A 22435-nucleotide genomic window follows, 5' to 3' on the forward strand; every position below is an offset into this window, starting at 1 on the left:
TTTCCTGATAACAATCCCTTCACACCCTTTCATGCTGGAATGTTCACTTTCAAGATTACGCAACACTGATAGGGTTAGCAAAAACAAGATCTTCATTTAAGCCCTAACTTACTTCACAATTAATCACCAATCAAATTCAAAATTTCTCTTCAGATGGCACATAAAACAATACGCTAACTCAGGAAATCGGCGTATACGTTCTGAATGTTTTTTCACCTAAAGTCTCCAAAGCACTTACAGCGTTCTTCTTCCTTCTTCACTCAGAGGTAGAAAGAAGGTTAATACAGCTGAGCAACGGTACTGTTTGTGAACATTCAGACATCGTCCACGCCGCTGTCCTGGCAACAGACTGCATGTAAAACATTAACAAATGTTACACAATGATAAACATCGTTTGACGGCTCGTTACACACTCTGTTCAAGCTGACGAGCCAAACAACCTATGGTATGTAAGTTTCACATGTTTATGGCACCATCTAGTGGTTATTTATGAAAAAAGTGGTTTCAATGTTTATATCAATCTATTTAAAATGGCGGCAGACTTGTGCGAAAAGTGACTCTTATGCTTGCTTATTTTAATAAAATAAAAGTGATAGTAATGATTATATTGTTACTGATATTTTAAAATGAGTATTTGCTAAATACAAGAAACATGTGCTTGGTTAAAATGTTGTATATTATTTTATTGAAAAAGTACACTGAAATCCATATGTATCAAATATATCTTTCAATCACCATTACATTCAATTCATACCTACTATAAAAATTTTTTAAAAAAAATTACAGAGCTTTGAAAATTCTGGCATATAATTTTTATAAGATATATTTAAAATGTGAACTAATATTTCTGTGTATTTTCATATATGCAGCCTGCTCTGTTATTATAAAGATCTCAGTGTTTTACAATACAAGCTATTATGATGTCATCTTCCCATAAGTTCCTGAGACCCAGCGAATAAAGTTCAGTGTTGTGGCAGGAGGGACACAACGTCTCGTTCCCTCCATCAGGGAACGGAGGTTACGAAAGTAACCAGGATGTTCCCTATCTGTCTGGGGGTTCCTATACAAAACGCCACAACTAGCTGAACTGTGTTACTGATGGTGCGAGATGGGCAGACCACTGCGTGCCTCATAGCCAGCGCACCTGGCCGTCACGTAACCTCCTCCAACACTCCTACGAGGACAAGTCGACTGCCCAAAAAATGGGACAGGCTACCCCAGCCGTGGCCTCTTCTCCTCTATTTTCTCCCCAAATAAGAGTGGAAATCATTCGACTCAGGGCCATAAGTATCCACGTCGGGGGGGGGGGGGGGGGGGGGGGCGGTGTCACTCCCAAGGGGAAGACAGTCTGGAGACCACACCCTGTCCGAAGTGTGGAGTGTGTGGAAATACGTCACATGGTCTTACCGAGTTTTGTCGGCAGTGTCGCATATGGAGAAGTCCCCGTGGTAGGTCCTTCCCAACAAATATCCTATGAGACTCAGGAGGATAATGACCTTTAAAGCCTAATGTATAAAATATAATACATAAAAAAATTAAATACAATAAATAAATAAATAAATTGTGCAACATTATTTATTTTTACGATTTCTTTTTATAGTTTGTCTAATGGTACTAAAAACAGTTCATTGTCAAACAATTTGCATTTTCTGACAATTCTTTCAATATTTCAGGCTTTACAGGGTTAAATAAATATATGCAGTACATAATGTGTCATTTGTCATGTTTACGTTCTGCATTCACAGTGCTAATGCTATTGCTAGCATGCTATACTTGGCCACAGGGACTAGAAACAGTTCAAAGAACAAATACGTAAACAAATTATTATTATTATTATTATTATTATTATTAAATGTAACACTTTCAATTGTTCTGGATTGAAAATGTTATTTTCAAATGCCGTTTAAAATGTTTTGTTTATTTTTAATAACGTGTTAATTTTTTTCAAATAATTTTTAATGGAACCAAAGACCAAATTGCTTATCACAGTAAATTTTCAGAATTAAACTATGTTGTCCCAGTTCCTGTTGCCCGATAAAAAGACTTCTCTCCTATTTTCTTTTTTTTTTTCTTTTTGTAGAACATCAGCATGTGCATTGATCCTGAAGCAAACTGCTGTATCACACATTTCTTTGACTAACTGGATATTGTGGATGTAGCCTTTAGTAATGCTGAAGCAATATTAACAACTATATACTGTATAATTACTACATTTACATGCACAGGTAATCCCGATACAAGAAAACAATTATATGTAAAATGTACATTCAAGTATATGTTTTCAAAACAGCTTTTCGAATATGCCGCTCAGGCCTGTTGCTCGAAGCTAGTTGAACAAACTCAGTTTCAGAGTAAGTTTCAGGCTGACAAAACCAACTGCTTTAGATCGGGTTCGATGATCTCAAGACGCTCGGTACAAACTTTCTCTGTCAACTCAGAGTTTGATCCTGAGTTCATGAATAACTTTGAAGCTCGTGCACATGAATGAGTGACATTTGCCACAAACAGCCACTGTGTGAAGCTTGGAGAGAGATGGCATGATTTACTTGTGCAGGAAATTCAGCACCATTTAAGTCTTCGCTGAAGATCAATAGATCATTATAAAAGTATGAAGAATTTAAACATTTACACAAGAAGAAACTGTTGCTGCCATGTGCCACAGTGTGTACAAAATGCAAAGAAACTCATTAATACATTTTTAATATGCTGCTCAAAAGAGGTTCCATGATCTCTTTAAATAATCCATTTTATAATATCTTAATATATATAGGTCTTATATATTAAATCCTAATATATAAGTCTTAACTCATTAAATATATACATTTCCCTGTGAAGGGCGCTTTAATTTGGAGCAAGAGATACAGGAGGAGTAACTTCATTGCATCAGAGATGTCACTTTACTCACAGCTGATTGGTTCAGTGTCAGTTTGTGATCTGTAACCCAGAATAAAACCTGCTCCAGAGCAGGTTAGCCATGTAGAATAAGTTGCTATGACAATGAACACCGGTAAAAACCAACCCAGCTTCTTGAGACCGAAAAACCAGAATTTGCTCAAACTAAATTCAAACTTACCTGGGTAGCCGCTGAAACCAGCTCCGTGCAACAGGCCTCTCGTCTGCTGTTGTTCAAACAGTAAGATAGTCCCGCCCCCAACTCACACCATTAGTTGAGTAATCCTGTTGGGGCGGGACTAAACTGGTTGCTCAAAACAAACACAGGAATTTTTGGTGCCACAGATGAATGAATCTACGGTGGCTTACTTACAGTTGTCTGCATATTAAGCTGTGAAATATTTTAACACTAAAAGTTACATACTTCTGCTTTAAATCAGTATAAAGTTGATTCATTATGCCAGAAAAACATGATCTGTGCATGTACACTCTTGAGAACACCAAGTTAAAAAAAAAAAAAAATAATAATAATAATTCAGCCTGCATAAGATGACATTTAGTCCAATTGCTTCCATGCAGTGTTTGCACACAAGAGAGAGATAAATTTAGGCTTTTAATTGATTTTAGGAGGCCAGATGAATATTTGAAATATTTTTAGGGATATGTTTAATGTTAAGAAATGTTTTGCCTCAGTGAAGTCAAATGACACTGACACCATAAACAAAGATGAAAATATGCATCTAACCACAAGTGGACCGCTATAGTTTCAACCACACAACTTTGCAATGTTGTTTACGAATGATCCTTGGAACTATGGTTGAGAAACACCAAATAATTGACTATTTTGGTAGTGCTGGAACTTGCGATGTGACTTGTTTCTCTTGCAAGATCTGGCAACACTGCAGCTGGTATTTCACCCACCCTAAGCGAAGAGTACTGTATTTTTAAAAAGTGTTATTAACCCTCAGGGGTCGACGGACGCGCCGGTGTGTCCTGCTGGATTTTTTCCTCACAATTTCAAATACTCCGTCATTTCTGGGCATACAGATAAGTGTAAGACATCATTAGAGACTATAAGGGGTCTACTTTTATTTGTGTATACTCACAATAACATCAAAACCTTGTGCTTTTGTAAAATACAAAAATAAACAGGGTGCGCTTTCAGCCGTCTCTGTCTACGCAAGCATCTTTCTGAAACACGTCACAAAAATGAACTGAACCTCCGCAAATTCTTATCACACAAACATGAAACATATGTCTAAAGAAAGCTTAAAATGTCTACTTTTAAATAAAACAATTCAAATTTAAAACAAATATTCTCCTGCAATGTAATCTGTATGAAACAAAGCAATGTACATTTCTCCTGGCTCAGCTAATTATCGCTAATGTGATAACACCCACCAGCAGAGCGCGCTATTCATACGGTAATGTCCTGAGGCGATCAATGCAAATGCATTTGGAAGATGGCACGCTACACAGGTGAGGAAGCTCCTGGATAGTGACGAAGAGTTCACATTTTCTTCAGAAGAAGAGCGGGACTCCGACGAGGAACGTTTGTATTTTGAAGAGCGACTTGATCCAGCCGAGGATACAATTTCGGATGAGTAAGTCTTTACTTACATTAGTTGACATGCTATTTTATATAAACGTACATATTTTACTAGTTGGACTATTTCCAGACTTGCCAGTCAGGATTTAGAGTATTGAAATTTGAAATATGTCCTAATAGGCAAGTTTTAGTTACATTTAAATGTTGTTTCGGCTAAAGCAGGTATTTAAATTGTATGCTGTATGAATATATATATGATATGTAACATGATATAAAAATAATATGAATGTTTATATTATATTTTAACTAGTGTTTATGCTGCCTCATTATCATCAATGAAGCTTGTGCTTGCAAATATCTGTTTGGGTGTCAATGGGATTTGGGATTATAAGTGAGCAGGAAACCACGCATCCTGAGGCCGCGTTCATTGTGACCGGGAACTTTAATAAAGCCAGTTTAAAATCAGTCGCACCAAAATATCACCAGCACATTAGTTTCAACACACGAGGGGACCGGGTTTTGGACCATTGCTACTCTCCGTTCCGGGATGGCTACAAATCCCTCCCCCGTCCACCATTTGGCAAATCGGACCACTCTTCCATTCTGCTTCTGCCCGCTTACAGGCAGAAATTGAAACAGGAAGCACCCACCCTCAGAACGATCCAGTGCTGGTCGGACCAATCAGACTCTATGCTACAAGACTGTTTTGATCACACGGACTGGGAGATGTTCCGGTCCGCCTCTGATGACGACATCGAGCTTTACGCTGATAGCGTAATGTGTTTCATCAGAACGTGCGTAGAGGAAGTGATTCCGACCAGAACTGTACGAATCTATCCGAATCAGAAGCCATGGATCAATAGCGATGTTCGCGCGGCACTTAATGTGCGGACCTCCGCTTTTAATTCCGGGAACGCGGAGGAGCATAAACAAGCCAGTTATGCCCTCTGAAAAACTATCAAAACAGCAAAACGCCAGTACAGGAGCAAGATTGAAGGACAGTTTAACACCACCAACTCTAGAAGCATGTAGCAGGGAATTAACATCATCACGGACTTTAAAGGGAATAAAAACTCCGCCATGAACACCGCTGCCTCTCTACCGGATGAGCTAAATACTTTTTATGCTCGTTTCGAGGGAAATAACACCGCCCTTGCGGCGAGAGCTCTCACGGCTGAAGCTACAGAGGTTAGTTCACTCTCCGTCTCTGTAGCGGATGTAACCCGATCCTTCCGATGGGTGAATATCCGCAAAGTCATCAGAGCGTGTGCGAACCAGCTGGCTGGTGTTTTTATGGACATTTTCAACCTTTCCCTCTCTTTGTCTGTAGTCCCCACATGCTTTAAAACATCCACCATTGTGCCTGTACCAAAACAATCAAAAATAACTTGTTTAAATGACTGGCGTCCTGTTGCTCTGACCCCATCATCAGCAAATGTTTTGAGAGACTAATCAGAGATTACATCTGCTCTGTATTGCCACTCAATCTTGACCCGCTGCAGTTTGCTTAACGCAACAACCGCTCCACTGATGATGCCATTGCATCTACAATACACACTGCTCTCTCCCACTTGGAAAAAAAGAACACTTATGTGAGAATGCTGTTTGCAGACTACAGCTCAGCATTCAACACCATAGTGCCCTCCAAGCTAGATGAGAAACTCCGGGCTCTGGGCTTAAACAGCTCGCTGTGCAGCTGGATCCTGGACTTCCTGTCAAGCAGACGCCAGGTGGTTAGAATAGGCAGCACCATCTCCTCATCACTAACCCTCAACACTGGAGCCCCACAGGGCTGTGTTCTCAGCCCACTCCTGTATTCCTTGTACACACATGACTGTGTGGCAACACATAGCTCCAATGCCATCATTAAGTTTGCTGATGACACGACGGTGGTAGGTCTGATCACTGACAATGATGAAACAGCCTACAGAGAGGAGGTGCACACTCTGACACACTGGTGTCAGGAGCACAACCTCTCCCTCAATGTCAGTGAGACAAAGGAGCTTGTGGTGGACTTCAGGAGGAAAGATAGAGAACACAGTCCCATCACCATCAATGGAGCACCAGTGGAGAGAGTCAGCAGCTTCAAGTTCCTGGGTGTCCACATCACTGAGGAACTCACATGGTCCGTCCACACTGAAGTCGTTGTGAAGAAGGCTCATCAGCGCCTCTTCTTCCTGAGACGGCTGAGGAAGTTTGGAATGAACCGCCACATCCTCACACGGTTCTACACCTGCACTGTGGAGAGCATCCTGACTGGCTGTATCTCCGCCTGGTACGGCAATAGCACCGCCCACAACCGCAAAGCACTGCAAAGGGTGGTGCGAACTGCCAGACACATCATTGGAGGTGAGCTTCCCTCCCTCCAGGAAATATATACAAGGCGGTGTGTGAAAAAAGCTCGGAGGATCATCAGAGACTCCAGCCACCCGAGCCATGGGCTGTTCTCACTGCTACCATCAGGTAGGCGGTATCGCAGCATCAGGACCCGCACCAGCCGACTCCATGATAGCTTCTTCCCCCAAGCAATCAGATTTCTGAACTCTTGATCTCCCACGATCAAAATACATCAGCACTGCACTTTATTACCCTTACTCTTATATCTCACACCGGACTGTCATAAATTATATTATTATTATTATATTAAGTTCTCTCTTATCAACTGACTATCAACCGACAGCCTGAGTGTCAATACAGTACAATACTGTACATTCTATATATATATATATATATATATATATATATATATATATATATATATATATACTCTTTTTATATATATTTTTATTTTTAATTTTTATTGAATAATGTGTATCTATATAGTAAAAAAAAAACAAAACAGCGTATTGTATACTGTACAGTGTATGTTATTATTTGTATATTGTTGAGTGTAATTATGTGTATAACAGATGTTTAAATTGTGTTGTGTTAATTTGATGTTATTGTAAATTGGTATATGTCTCATCACTGTCACGACTGCTATGTTGATCGGAACTGCACACAAGAATTTCACACACCATTGCACTTGTGTATATGGCTGTGTGACAAAGTGATTTGATTTGATTTGAAATGTGTCAGATGTGCTGTAAATATGCCCATATTAGAATGATTTATGAAGGATCATGTGACACTGAAGACTGCAGTAATGATGCTGAAAATTCAGCTTTGATCACAGGAATAAATTGCATTTTACAATATATTCAAATAGAAAACAGTAATTTTAAATTGTAAAATACTTTTAAAAACATTAAAAAATCTTACAGATCTAAAACTTTTAAATGGTAGTGTAAGTCTAAGGTTTTTAAGTCTTTATGTAAAGAAAATGTATAGTCAGATTTCTTCTTTTAATTTAAAATTGATTTTGTGAATAAGCTACAAACAATACATTCAATCAGTCACCTCACATTCATTCTCTCTCAGGGGAGCGGTCTTTGTCTCCTCAGGTGTGAATCACATCAATATTCATGATCATCCACGCCTCCTCGCATATGGCCTTTCTAACACTAAGTGTCTTACAAAAGTTAAATGACTATATTGTTTTGTATAAATGAGTGATCAGAATGGTTTTCACATCATTTTTGTAGCAAAAACTCTAGGCTACAAGATCCAGTTCTCAAAAGTCTTGCGAAGAAATGTTTAGTATGTGTTATATGGCCTTATTTCAGTGACTTAACATTTTTGTTTTTTCAAAAACCACGCATTAGTTATTTTCTCAAAAATACAAACATTTGGAAAGGAGGCTGCGGAATGAAAAACTAAATTTTCTAGTCTCTGCATGGCCATATTATGCACTGGTTACTACTGTTTATGTTATTGTTAGTGGTGTATGGTGGACTTTTTAAATGAGGAGGCAGTTACCTTTTTTATTAGTCCAATGTAAAGTCATATTACAGCTCCATTTAACATAGTTTTCAGGTTAAACCCATCCAGAATTCTGATATATAGCAATAGCTATATGTAAAATGCATACAGTACGATATGTTGGTTCATGTTTGGTTTTCACTTATGTAAATAATCACATGCTTGCACATACTGTGTATGCAATAACATAAAAAATAAAATAATGATAATGTATATTTTTCTAAAAGAGTATACTTCTCTAAAAGAGCGGCACACACGGAACGTCTTTTTAAAGACGCATCTTTTTAAAGATGCCTTTCCAATTGTGTGTTATTCCTGGTTGCGGTTGTTACTTCTCAACTTCTGACGGTCACGATCGCTGTCTTTCATGTCTGGGCATGACCCACGCGGAGACAGCGTTTGTGGATGGATCATGTACTCACTGCGAGAACATGACCATGGCAACATTGCGGTCATGGCTTGCTTTCGTAAGAAAGGCTAGCACTGGGGGCGATTTGGGGACCCCAATGGGACCACCTCCGCCGGGTATCCCCCCACGGATCTCCCATTCCCCAGCATGTTCATCTGCCCTGATCGGGCTTCCAGATGAGTCCGCCGGCTCGTCTAATGGCGAGTTCGACCACTTGTTCGGAGCCTGCGAAGCCGAGGAGCTCTCGAGCGCAGCAACGGAGAGCGGGCTGATCCAGTCGGATGCAGAATCCTCAGCTGGGCTCCCCCCCTCGGGTGCGGTTGCCCTGTCACAGGCTGATGTGGAAATGACGGACATGCTTTCCCGGGCAGCCGCCAGCGTCAAGCTAGAGTGGAACCCTCCGCTCTACCCTGAACCCTCGTGGCTCAATGATTGGTTCCTGGCCTCACGGTGCCGCTCAAAGCAGCCACGCCCCGCTCCAGTCCCTTTCTTCCCGGAACTGCATGAGGAGGTGACAAGATCGTGGGAGGCACCTTTTACTGCTGGTCCCGATCTTTCAGCTCCCCCACCCTCACTACCCTCGATGGTGGGGCGGCCAGGAGATATTCGGCCATTCCCCCAGTGGATAAGGCACTCGCGGTGCACCTGTGCCCGCAGAGCGCCGCCACCTAGCATGGATGCCCAAAGCTCCCGTCCAAGGCCTGTAGGTTCACGTCGTCCCTGACGGCCAAAGCCAGCAGTGCTGCTGGACAAGCCGCCTCTGCCCTGCACGCCATGGCTCTCCTGCAAGTCCACCAAGCCAAGGCGCTAAAGGAACTGCACGAGGGTAGTTCTGCCCCAGATTTGATGCAGGAGCTGCGCTCGGCGACCGACCTCGCTCTCCAGGTGACGAAGGTCACGGCGCGGTCACCTGCGTGCCCAGCTGTGGCACAAATCCGCCCCCGATGTGACAGTCTCCACGGGTCACAAGACAGGCCTCTTCCTTCCCAGGCTGTTCCGGGGGTGGTTACAAGGAGCCAGGTAAGTGCTTCGATGTCCCTAAACTCAGCATGGCCACAACATGGCGTGGCACCTTGGGCTCCGCCCCGCCGCGAGGCCCCACCTGCCAGTACATCAGACGAGATTGTCCCCTTGGTCCCCCTCGCTCGGAGCTTGGATGCGTGGCTTGTGCTTTCCATTCCATTGCGATGGCTGATCCGGACCGTCCAACTCGACTACGCGATTCAGTTCGCCAGGCGTTCAGCGGTATCCACTTCACCTCGGTAAAGAGCGAGAATGCTGCTACCTGGCGCGCGGAGATCGCTACCCTCCTACGGAAGGATGCGATAGAGCCTGTCCCTCCGGCTGAGATGAAGAAGGGTTTTTTACAGCCCCTACTTCATAGTACCAAAAAAGGCGGTGGGTTGCAGCCAATCTTGGACCTGCGAGTACTGAGCTGGCCTTTATACAGACTCCCGTTCAATTGACGCAAAAACGCATTCTGGCGAGCGTCCGGCATCAAGATTGGTTCGCGGTGGTAGACCTGAAGGACGCGTCCTTCCACATCTCGATTCTACCTCGACAAAGACCCTTCCTGTGGTTTGCATTCGAGGGTTGGGTGTATCAGTATAAGGTCCTCCCTTGTCCCCTCGTGTCTTCACAAAGGTCGCAGAGGCAGCTCTTGCCCCGTTAAGGGAAGTGGGCATTTGCATTCTCAACAATCTCGACGATTGGCTAATCCTAGCCCACTCTCGGGATATGCTGTGTGCACACAGGGACCTGGTGCTCTCGCACCTCAGCCGACTAGGGCTTCGGGTCAACTGAGAAAAGAGCAAGCTCCTCCCGGTTCAGAGCATCTCTTTTCTCGGTTTGGAGTTGGACTCAGTCTCATTGACGGCACGCCTCATGAACGAGTGTGCACAGTCGGTGCTGACCTGTTTGAAGGCATTCAAACAGAAAACAACAGTTCCACTGAAACTCTTTCAGAGGCTCCTGGGGCATATGGCATCCTCAGCGGTGGCCACTCCGCTCGGGTTGATGCATATGAGACCGCATCAGCACTGGCTTCAGACTTGAGTCCCGAGATGGGTGTGGCGCCACGGGACACATCGCGTGGCCATCACGCTGATCTGTCACCGCCTCTTCAGCCCTTGGACCGACCTCACGTTTATACGAGCATGTCTCCAGGCACGTCGTGGTTACGACAGACGCCTCCAAAACGGGCTGGGGCGCTGTTTGCAATGGGCACGCAGCCGCCGGCTTATGGACGGGCCCGCGGCTGCGTTGGCACATCAACTGCCTCGAGTTGCTGGCAATTCTGCTCACCCTGCGGAGGTTCCAGCCATTGATCCAGGGCAAGCATGTGTTAGTTCAGACAGACAACATGGCAACGGTAGCATTTGTCAACCGTCAAGGCGGTCTGCGCTCCCGCTGTATGTCACAACTCGCCCGCCGTCTCCTCCTCTGGAGTCAGCAGCACCTCAAGTCACTGCGAGCCACTCAAATCCCGGGCGACCTCAACACTGCAGCGGACACGCTGTCACAGCAGGTTACCATCAAGGGAGAGTGGAGACTCCACCCTCAGGTGGTCCAACTGATCTGGAGTCGATTCAGACAGGCACAGGCAGCCACTGCCCGCTGTAGTACGCCCTGACCGAGACACCTCTCGGTATAGATGCGCTGGCATACAGCTGGCCCCCTGGACTTCGCAAATATACGTTTCCCCCAGTTAGCCTACTTGCACAGACCCTGTGCAAGGTCAGGGAGGACGAGGAGCAGGGTGTCCTGGTAGCACCCTACTGGCCCACCCAGACGTGGTTCTCAGACCTCATGCTCCTCGCGACAGCCCCCCCCCCCCACCCCGGCAAATTCCCCTGAGGAAGGACCTTCTTTCGCAGGGACGGGGCACCATCTGGCACCCGCGGTGTTAGACATAATCACTCAGGCTAGGGTCCCCCCTACGAAGCACCTGTATGCCTTTAAGTGGCATCTGTTCGCTAAGTGGTGTTCTTCCTGACGCGAAGACCCCCAGAGATACGTAGTCAGATCGGTGCTTTCCTTCCTGCAGGAGAGGTTGGAAGGGCGGCTGTCCCCTTCCACCTTGAAGGTGTATGTAGCTGCTATAGCGGCACACCAAGACACAGTGGACGGTAAGTCTTTAGGGAAGCACAACTTGATCATCAGGTTCCTGAGAGGCGGCAGGAGGTTGAATCCCTTCAGACCACGCATTGTTCCCTCATGGGACCTCTCTATAGTTATTCAGGGTCTACAGAGAGCCCCGTTTGAGCCTTTGCAGTCAGCTGAGCTTACGGCACTCTCCTTGAAGACTGCATCCTGACTGCGCTCACTTCCATCAAGAGGGCAGGAGACCTGCAAGCGTTCTCTGTCAGCGTAACGTGCCTGGAGTTCGGTCCGGGCTACTCTCACGTGATCCTGAGACCCTGACCGGGCTATGTGCCCAAGGTTCCCACGACCCCTTTTAGGGACCAGGTGGTGAACCTGCAAGCGCTGCCCCAGGAGGAGGCACACCCATCCCTGACGTTTCTGTATCCGGTGCGCGCTTTACGCATCTATTTGTATCGCATGCAGTGTTTTAGAGTCTCTGAGCAGCTCTTTGTCTGCTTTGGTGGACAGCAGAAAGAAAGCGCTGTCTCCAATCAGACGATCGCCCACTGGCTCATTGATGCCATAACTATGGCATATCACACCCAGGACATGCCACCCCCGGTAGGGCTACGGGCCCATTCTACCAGGGGTGTAGCGGCCTCCTGGGCCTTGAACAGGGGTGCCTCTCTAACAGACATTTGCAGAGCAGCGGGCTGGGCAACACCCAACACCTTTGCGATGTTCTACAATCTCCGTGTGGAACCGTATCGACCCGTGTAATGGTACGCACAAGCAGGTAAGTCGGGATAGCCGACCGGGTGTATCACTTGCGCATAGCGCCTTTCACCTCCCCTGAGCTGAAGACGTGTGCCATTAACTCCCAGTAGTATTCACAAACTGTGTTCCCTGGTTGATTTCCTCCGAGCCCTGTGGCAGATGAGTTTGCGGAGAGACTCGCTGCCAGCTCAATACACATGCTAACTAAGCCCTGTACTGGGGTAGGTGATCCGCATGTGGTGGTTCCCCGTAGGTAACCCCATGCGACGTATATCTTCCACTAATTTGTTTCCCTGTTGGTAAACTGTGTCTTCCTTAGGCAGAGGCCCCTCTGCCCCAGTCACCATGCTTGAAGTAACTCCTCCCCCATAGGGCAGGACCTACCTTGGGACTCCCCCATATGGCATACTTCCGACATAGCTCGGCAAAACCATATGGCGTATTTACACTTAAATACCCCCCTCCCTGGGTGGGGTGTGGTCTCTGCGGTGTCTTCCCCTTGGGAGGGACACCCCCCTGACTAGACCTGGTGGGCCCAGTCTGTTAATCCCCTTTTTTTAGGGAGTGGGAAAAAAAGGGGATAAGAGGCCAAGACTGGGCTGGCCCATCTCTATCTTTTGGGTAGTCGACTTGTCCCCAAAGGGTCATTCGACACTCATAACTGCGTTGGGGAGGTTACGTGTCGGCCTGGTGCGCTTGCTATGAAGCACACAGTGGTCTGCCCATCACACACCACCAGTTCACGTAACACAGTTCAGCCAGTTGTGGCGTTTTTGTATAGGGACCCCTAGTGTCACTACATCGACACAACGTCGACTGAGTGACAGATAGGGAATGTCCTGGTTACTTGCGTAACCTCAGTTCCCTGATGGAGGCCACAACGCAGCCACAACGCTGAACTACCCGCTGAAATGGCCAGGACCTTGTCTCGGCTCCTCAGCATAAAACCTGAATGAGTGGTTGCATACCAGCTCCTTTTATACCCGTATGTCCGGGGGAGTGGTATGCAAATACCACTCGCCAATTTTCATTGGCCTTTAATCAAAGACCAGAGGTGTCTCGGGCTCCCAAGAATGACCCCTAGTGTCACTACATCGACACAATGTCTCGTTCCCTCCATCAGGGAATGGAGGTTACGTAAGTAACCAGGACGTTTTCATATGTTACAAATGTTTTCCAACTCATTGTGGCATTTGAATATGAAGACTATATGCCCTAATATAGCCTATAAACTATAGTTTTATATGTATGTTCATGGCCATTACTCATATCTTCCATACAAAAATCTGATGTGTTAGGGGAACGCGACAAAAGTAACATTTTACGTAATAAGGTTACTTTTTTCGAGTAACGAGTAAAGTAATGCAATATTTTTTTATTTTAGACCATAATATCTGTTACTTTTGTACACATCTTCTGTCCCTGTATTGTGAGAAATCAGGAGTAAAAGTTTGCAAACTTCGCAGAGGAGACGTAGTGCATGACTGGCATTGTAGTTCTATAGAGTGTGAGGCCAGAAACTATGTAGCAGAGAGACACTTGTCTTAGGTGTCTTAATTTCTGAAAATATTCTACATTTTTGTTTTATAATAAACAAGTAGTTTGATTCATGAAACAAACAGTTTTTATGACATTTTAGTAGCATTAAAAACTGTTCCATTCAAGCTGTATGAGCATGCGCCTTTGAAGTTGTGGCGTCTGTACGCACCATGGATCGACTCAAAACAAGCGTGCACAGAGATGACTTAGTGAAAAATAGGTATTTATTCATCAGATTTATTCCTTGAACATGTTAGACTAGCATTCCCCACTGAATTTTATCCTGACTTTTGAAAAACATCTCAAGTTGACTCTGGCATTGTTGATGGGCACAGCACATGATGATAAATATGATGCAGGTTCAAGTGTTGGACTTTGCTGCTTTAGGTATGACAGTAGTTTTTCTTCATTATTCATACTGGCTGCCATGTTGATGGAAAAACAAGTCATGCATTTTCATGTTATTGATTCTTTATTATAAATATGATGTGAAGAACTACTTTCTACATATCTGTTTGTTTACTATGTTGTTTTGACGAGTGTTGTACAGTAGTTAGCATGACCTTTAATGTCTCTTGTATGCAATGCATGGCTTATTTCAACCTTGACAGTCACTTTTCACTCTTATTGTATGGCAAAAAAAAAAAAAAAAATCCTGTAAACTTTCAGTCATACAGGTTTGGAGCGACATTACAATGAATACATTGTGACATCATTTGAATTTTGGGGTGAACTATTCCTTTAAGAGGAATATTTATATTCATTAAACTTCTAAACTACAGTGAAAAAAAATAAAATAAAAATAAAAATCCTGATATGTACTTCAATGAATAACTTGGCTGATACTAGTGGATGTTTGCTTAATAACTAACTGTTCAAAAAAATAAAAATAAAAATACAATTCCTCCACCGCCGTATCTTCATGATTGCTGACAATGGGCCTCATTCATGATTCACGAGCAGAATGAATTCCTGTGTGAATCATAAAACCAGTCTTGCATAAGTCTTAGTAATAAATTTGATTGAATTGTGCCACTGTATGGTGCAGACAGAAGGCATAACACGTGGAACGTGTTCACACTAGTAACACATTTCATCCCTTCACTTACATTATTTGCATACAATATGGTGATTTTTACATTCGGCACCCTACAGACAAACGTGTTTCCACAGTGTGTATCATTTACTTTTTATTTTATTTTTTTTATTTTTTATGCAACACCATTATATTTATACAGCAATACATTATTTTGCATTTCTGTAAGTAAACATCACAAAAGTATCAAGCTCAAGGCATGTTCAAGTAAATACAAGTACGATGAATTATGTGTATGTTTAAATGTTGTTTAATTTGATAAAATCAGTTGAGGGTAAAAGACATTCACATAAGACAATTTTTCACAGTGCCACACATTTTATGTTACAATACATTTCCAGTGTTAGGTCAACTAGTGCATCTAATTTATTTCCATAAGCAGTCAGCTTTTATTAATTATATCAGATTTTCTGTGGCTCAAGTTTTCATACACTTGGGTAGTTTTCAGTGGCACTGCCTTTTAAATGCTTAACATTCCACAAACTTTCTCATAATACTTTACTGGAGAATTTACCCATTCCTCCTGACAGAACTGCTCAGACTCGCTTTTTCAGTTCAGTTCACTGAATGTTCATTCAGGTCAGAGCTTTGTAATGGCCACCTTTTTTTTTTTTATTATTTTTTTTTTTACACAAGTTGCTTCTCTAGATTCATTGCAAGTTCATTCATATTCATTTTCTTCAGAATCCATATCATGACTGATCCTGCTTCAAAAGAGCCGTACTGTTCAATCATGATGCTCACCAGCTCCTCTAATGATTTATTCTCCAGTTTACCTCTTGGGACTGGTGGAAAGTCATTCCCCTTCTGACTGAGAAACCATTTAAATCCTTTTACTTCTGCTGCTCTCAGCTGTTCCAGGTAATCTAACAGTAGATCACTTTGTGTTTTACCTCCTCCTGAGTAAAAAAGAAAAGAAAATGAGGGGTGATTAAAGTGTACCCTTCAGTGTATAGCGACAACACAAAAAGCACCACATATTTCAGGTACGCAAATGCAAACTATATCCCTATATTCATGAGATGTTTAAAGATTGAAATATATATTGAGAGACTGAAAATGCTGCCATTGAAGCTAAATGTAGCAAATGTCAGATGCTTTTATCCAAATCAACTTACAGTACAGTGCATTAAAGTTATATTTTATCAGTTTGTGTTTACTGGGAATTAAATCCACGATCTTGATGTTACTACTGCCATATACCAGCTCCACATAAAACTCAAGTAATCTTACCACTTGAGCTCGGATGGCTGCATCTATCTGCAAAAACAAACAAAGCACCATTCATCCCACAAAGGTATGGGTTTTCACAATATAAAAATAAAACTGTAAAAGCAGATGCTTGATCCATTGTCATATATTTAAGGCTTTGTACTACACATCTGAGGCAACTCGATGTTATTTTGGGCATGTTGTGTCTATATACATTATCTAACCAGTAAAAGAATATTGTTAGTTTAATTAATAATATAATAATATGTAATGCAGAATGGCAAGAGGGAAACAGATAAAGTATGCTATTTGTAGAGGTTTAAATGCCACTTCACAATTTCCCTTAAAAGAATCATTAAACATTTTAATTATGTCATCATGTACTCAGCCCCATGCCATTCCAAACTCATGACTTTCTTTCCAATGCAGAACAAAGGAGAAACTTTGAGGATGCTTTGAAATGACAAAAAAAAAAAAAGATGGGAAATCACTATAAAAGTATCATGAAAGAAGTCCATATGACTCATGCATTATATTCCAAGTCTTCTGAAGTCTTCTTGAATCTGGATCAGTCAGATTTGTGAATTATTTAGACTGATTTTGTGAACTGAATCAGCCCTAACACACAGGGGCGTCATGCACCTATATTTTTGAGGGGGCACCAAGGTCAGCCACTGCAAATCCCCTGCCCCGAAACAGCTACACACTTTTTTTTTTTTTTTTTTTATAAAACAAATAAACTTGCAGATGTTTGTCAATAAATGTGTATCAGTAATGATACATTTGGTACCAGTAATGATTGCATTACGAAATGCAACTGTGGGGTCGTGTGTGTCTGGCATCTTTGGTCGGTTTTATGTCACTTTTTTTGCAATCTTGTCACCTCTCGTGCAAAAGATACCAGCACAAACGGAACAATGCCTACAACTGCTTCAGTTCAATAAAGAGTGAAAATATGCAGCCTATCTCTGAATGAGGCAAATCATTTTAATATTGTATTCAGTGTAAGTGATAGCTAGTAACATAAAACAATAAACAAGACAATATATTATATACAAAGGTTTTTTATTTCTCCATGAGTGTGTTATTCATTAAACACTTCATAAAATAGTTTAACCATGAATAGAACCTAAATATGAATTCGCTCATTCGTTCACTATTCCCTATATAAACACTGGCATAACGACTGAACACTGATAAAGACAGTCCCGCCTGCATCAACGAGTTCAGTCCCAAACCTAAAAACAGAGTCTGCAACATATCGCCCTTGCCTAGGTTTGGGTCTCAATCCCATATCTTTTTTTTTTTTTTAATGGTTGCAAATTATATCTCGATGCTGTGAAACCAAATCCTGAGTGAGCTAGCAGCAACCAATCGTTGAGATTAGGGCTGCAACTGATGATTATTTTGGTAATCGGTTATTCTTCAATTAATCGATTAGTTGGATTTAAAAAAAAAAAAAAACAGCCAGAAGAGGGCAATGGTGACACCAGAATAGACATTTTTATAACTGAAAAATATATAATTATGTTAGATACATATGATGATTACATATATTGAAGTATTTTAAATTAATATTTTAGGTTTTAAAATAGTATTTTCACTGATTAAATTTATATTCTTTTCTAAAATAAATGTTTAATGGTAGTGCATGCTTATCCAGTAAAATAATGTTAGCCATAATATAAATTTACTGGTGAAATCAGACATTACATTTGGCATTATCAGGACTATCAAATATCAGGATCCTTAGCATTATTATACATTATATTCATCTTTATATAGTTCAATACAGCACAATAATTTGTAAACGCAGTGCAGATTCACTCTTGCGCTGAAAAGTCGCATCCCGTTACTGATTGTATTACATGTGTTTGCATGATGAGGAGAGAAACCATGTAAAACACAAAAAAAAAAAAAAAAAAAAAAAAAAACTGGCACACTTTGACCTGAGACAAATGTGTGATATTCATGAGCGCTGCACAATTGATTACATTGAAACTTAAATCAAGATATGCAGCACGATAACTAACCGCAAAGCACAGTTTAATCAAAATGATTGCACATTTCTCCTTTGCAATCAGTTTGATGTGGATGTGCGCACTCGTTTAACTCGCTTGTGGTAAAGACAATCAGTTTTGCGAAATACATGGAAATTTGAATTTATAACATGCATACATTATGAAATATAGAGAATAGCAGTAACGTAAATTATGCGCAGAAGAGAAACAACTCTAAAGCACATCAAACCATACAATCACTCTGTGAATGCACCTGATGCAGCAAACCCCCCACATTAGTTGGATGGAGTCTCGTTTGGTTGTTGACACTATGGTGACACAGTTTCCTGTATACTGTTCTTGTTGCTGCTAGCTCATGTTTGTAGACTGCTAGCCTGCTTATCTTTCTATTTTCAGTGTTTAATCTTTAATCTCTCCCATTTTTTCACGAGCATTGTTTTTTCCACTTTTATACTTTAACACAATGCAACTATGTGCATTTTACCACGCACACCCGCCTTTCCACTTTTATCGCAATTAAACTGCATGCTTTACCGCATGCATTTTTTATACGGATCACTGAATCACTCTCAAATCACTGCTGATCAAAAAACCCCACCACAACAACAAACTGCAGTAAGTCATGGCATCTGCTCATATTATCGTTTCTTGCATTTAATTCAACATGTTTATTATAGCTTCTTCGGTCAGCAGTGAGGGATTCACGTGATAAATGTAAGGAATTAGTCAGGCTGACAGAGAAGGTTAACGAATTAGAGACACGCATCAGAACACTAGCGTAGGTTAGTGAGAAAGGGAAGCCGGTATTTCGGATGCGGATAGTACAGCGAGCAACTCACACTTTGGTTCCGGCTGTAGAGCCCCCGCAGCAGGGCGTTTGGGTGACATCTCTGCAGCATACTCATGGGGCAAACTGACACCACTCCTGTTAGGATTTCCTATTGATCTTCACCACTCAGCGATGAACCCACTGAGAATCATGTTGAAAGCACCCTTGTTATTGGTGACTCTATTGTAAGGAACATGGAAATAGAGACTCCAGACACTATTGTTAAATGCATTTCTGGTGCCAGAGCATCTGACATCATATCAAATTTACAAGTGCTTGCTAATGCTAAACTTAGATTTTCTGAGATTATTCATGTCAGCAGAAACGAAGTCCGGCTAAAGATAATGTTAAAGAGGTGTGTGAACTTGCAAAAACGATGTCAGACACTGTATACATATACACTGTAATATGCTCTGGCCCCCTCCCTGCTTGTCATGGTGATGAGGTTTATAGTAGATTAGTGTCACTGAATGGCTGGATGTCTGAATGGTGTCCAGAGAATAGCATAGGATTCATACAAAATTGGAAGTTTTTGGGGAAGACCTGACCTGCTAAAGAGAGACAGACTCCATCCCTCCAAGGAAGGTGCCACTCTCCTCTCTAGTAATTTGGCTCATAGTATTAATAATGATAGTATTTGACTAACTGGGGCCCAGGTCAGGAAGCAGACAAACTGGCTAATCTGAATGTCTGCTAGCTACCTTGAGACATCACAGAGCACATAAACTACACTACTTAAGAGAATGAATCAGCTGTATATGTATCATATAGAGACTGTGTCTGTTCCCGAACTACCAAACACAAAACCCTCATTAAGTCATTTAGAATTTTTTTTTTTATTGACGTCAAACTTAAAAATAATAATAATAAAAAAAATAAACATCATGTAAAGGTAGGACTACTAAACATTAGATCGTTTTCATCCAAATCACTAATTGTAAATTAAATTACAGATCATAGTTTGGATTCGCTCTGTTTGACTGAAACCTGCATTAAAAGAGATGAATATATTAGTTTAAATGAGTCTACTCCCTCAGGTTATTGTTATAAACATAAGCCTTGTACAAAAGGTAGAGGTGTTGCTGCTACAAATTACAGTGATATTTTCAGTGTTACTCAAATGTAACTCTTTTGAACTGATAATACTTAATGTGACATTGTCAGATATAAATAAATACAAATTTGTCGTCTTAGTATATAGTATATAGACCACCAGGGCCATATTCTGAATCCCTTCGAGAATTTGCAGATTTTCTGTCAGATCTAGTGGTTGCTGTGGATAGAGCTTTAATCTTTGGTGACTTCAACATTCACATAGATAACAAAAATGATACACTGGGATAAGCATTTATCGATATTCTCAACTCTGTTGGAGTTAGACAAAATGTGACAGGTCCAACCCATCGCCAAAATCATATGCTAGATCTAATTTTGTCATATGAAATTGATGTTGATAATATAGAAATGCTGACGCAGAGCGATGATCTCCGATCATTACCTCGTCTCTTGTATGCTGCACTAAGCAAAGAAAATCTATGCAATGTTATCGTTCAGGTAGAACTATTCTTTCAACTACTAAAGATAGCTTCACTAATAATCTGCCAGACTTGTCTCAAATACTCAGTATGCCAAAAAGTTTAGAATAACTTGTTGCAACAGAAAATATGGATACAGTTCTCTAGCACTCTAGATAGTGTCTCCCCCCTTCGATTAAAGAAAATTAAAGAGAAAAAAAAAATCAAGCACCATAGTAGAATGATCACACTCATGCTCTCAAGACAGCAGCTCAGAAAATAGAGCGTACGTGGAAGAATACAAAATTAGGAGGTATTTTGCGGTGCATGGAAGGATAGTGTCTAACTACAGACAGGCTCTAAAAACTGTCATGTCTGCATATTTGAGCAAACTCATAAAAAATAACCATAACAATCCTTGGTGTTTATTCAGTACTGTGGCTGAATTGGTTAGGAATAAAACTTCTATTGAACCAGATATTCCATCACAGCATCGTAGTAATGACTATGAATTTCTTTACTGATAAAATTAAAATCATCAGAAACAAAATTGGAATTACACATCCGTCTGCCACAGCACCCCAGAAGAATAAAAATATTCCATCCAAGCAATTTAATTCATCCATTGTTATAGGTCAGGAAGAGCTAACAAAAATGATCAAAACATCAAAATCAACAACATGTTTGTTAGATCCAATCCCGACTAAACTCCTGCAAGAGGTGTTTCCTGTAATCTCAGAACCTCTTCTTAATGTTATTAACTCCTCATTATCCTTAGGGCATGTCCCAAGAAACTTTAAACTGGCAGTTAACAAACCGCTTATCAAGAAACCACAGTTTGATCCTAGAGAATTGGCTAATTACAGACCAATTTCAAATCTACCATTTATGTCAAAAATACTAAAAAAATTAGTGTTCTCTCAACTATTGTAATTTTTACAGAGAAATGGTATTTGTGAAGAATTTCAGTCAGGATTTAGGCATCATCATAGTACAGAGACTGCACTTATCAGAGTTACAAATGACTTGTTCTTATCATCTGATCATGGCTGCAGTTCTCTTCTAGTGCTTTTAGGTCTAAGTGCTGCATTTGACACCAAAGATCATGACATTCTCTTGGATAGGCTTGAGAATTATGTTGGCATTTGTGGACAGGCATTAGCTTGGTTTAGGTCCTCTCTCTCTGACTGCTTTGACTTTGTCTGTGTAAATGAGGAACTGTTTAACTCCAAATTAAAGTATGGAGTGCCACATTACCAGGAACCATTGAATTCATTTGCACTGTGACGAAGCCGATGATACACAACTTTATATTTCTTCGAAACCCGACGAAATGTAACATTTTTCCAAAATAAGTGTATAAATGATATCAATGAGTGGATGGCTAGAAATTTCCTTATACTCAATTCTGGTAAAACAGAAGTACCAATTACTGGAACAAAAACCTAAAAAAATAAAAACGCTAAAATATAATCTGACTTTTGATGGATGTACTGTAATGTCAACTTCTACAGCAAAACATTTAGGTGTTATATTTGATAGCAATCTAAACTTTGAAAAACAAATTTCCAATATTTGTAGAACTGCGTTCTTCCACCTAAGAAATACTGCCAAGTTACGACACATGCTACCTCTTTCTGATGCCGAAAAAC

At 41.4% G+C, this 22435-nt stretch overlaps 1 protein-coding gene across 10 annotated transcripts in view; it reads right to left on the minus strand.

Moving 5' to 3' along the window:
- Positions 1-15434: 15434 nt before the first annotated feature.
- The window catches only part of LOC127441691 (receptor-interacting serine/threonine-protein kinase 3-like), a 49965-nt gene continuing 42964 nt past the window's right edge, over positions 15435-22435 (minus strand). For 7 of the 10 annotated variants that reach the window (XM_051699357.1, XM_051699356.1, XM_051699360.1 and 4 more), the window contains 2 exons: positions 16441-16467; positions 15435-16106 (listed from right to left, as the gene is read on the minus strand). In XM_051699357.1, the coding sequence (XP_051555317.1) occupies positions 15835-16106; positions 16441-16467 (299 nt within the window). In that variant the 3' untranslated portion in view covers positions 15435-15834. Of the gene's footprint in view, positions 16107-16325; positions 16468-19279; positions 19450-22435 lie in introns of all 10 variants that reach the window. The other 3 variants (XR_007897407.1, XR_007897408.1, XM_051699358.1) reach the window with 3 other exon arrangements.

Source organism: Myxocyprinus asiaticus, chromosome 1, assembly GCF_019703515.2.
Source record: "Myxocyprinus asiaticus isolate MX2 ecotype Aquarium Trade chromosome 1, UBuf_Myxa_2, whole genome shotgun sequence".
In the NCBI taxonomy this organism is placed as follows: Eukaryota; Metazoa; Chordata; class Actinopteri; order Cypriniformes; family Catostomidae; genus Myxocyprinus; species Myxocyprinus asiaticus.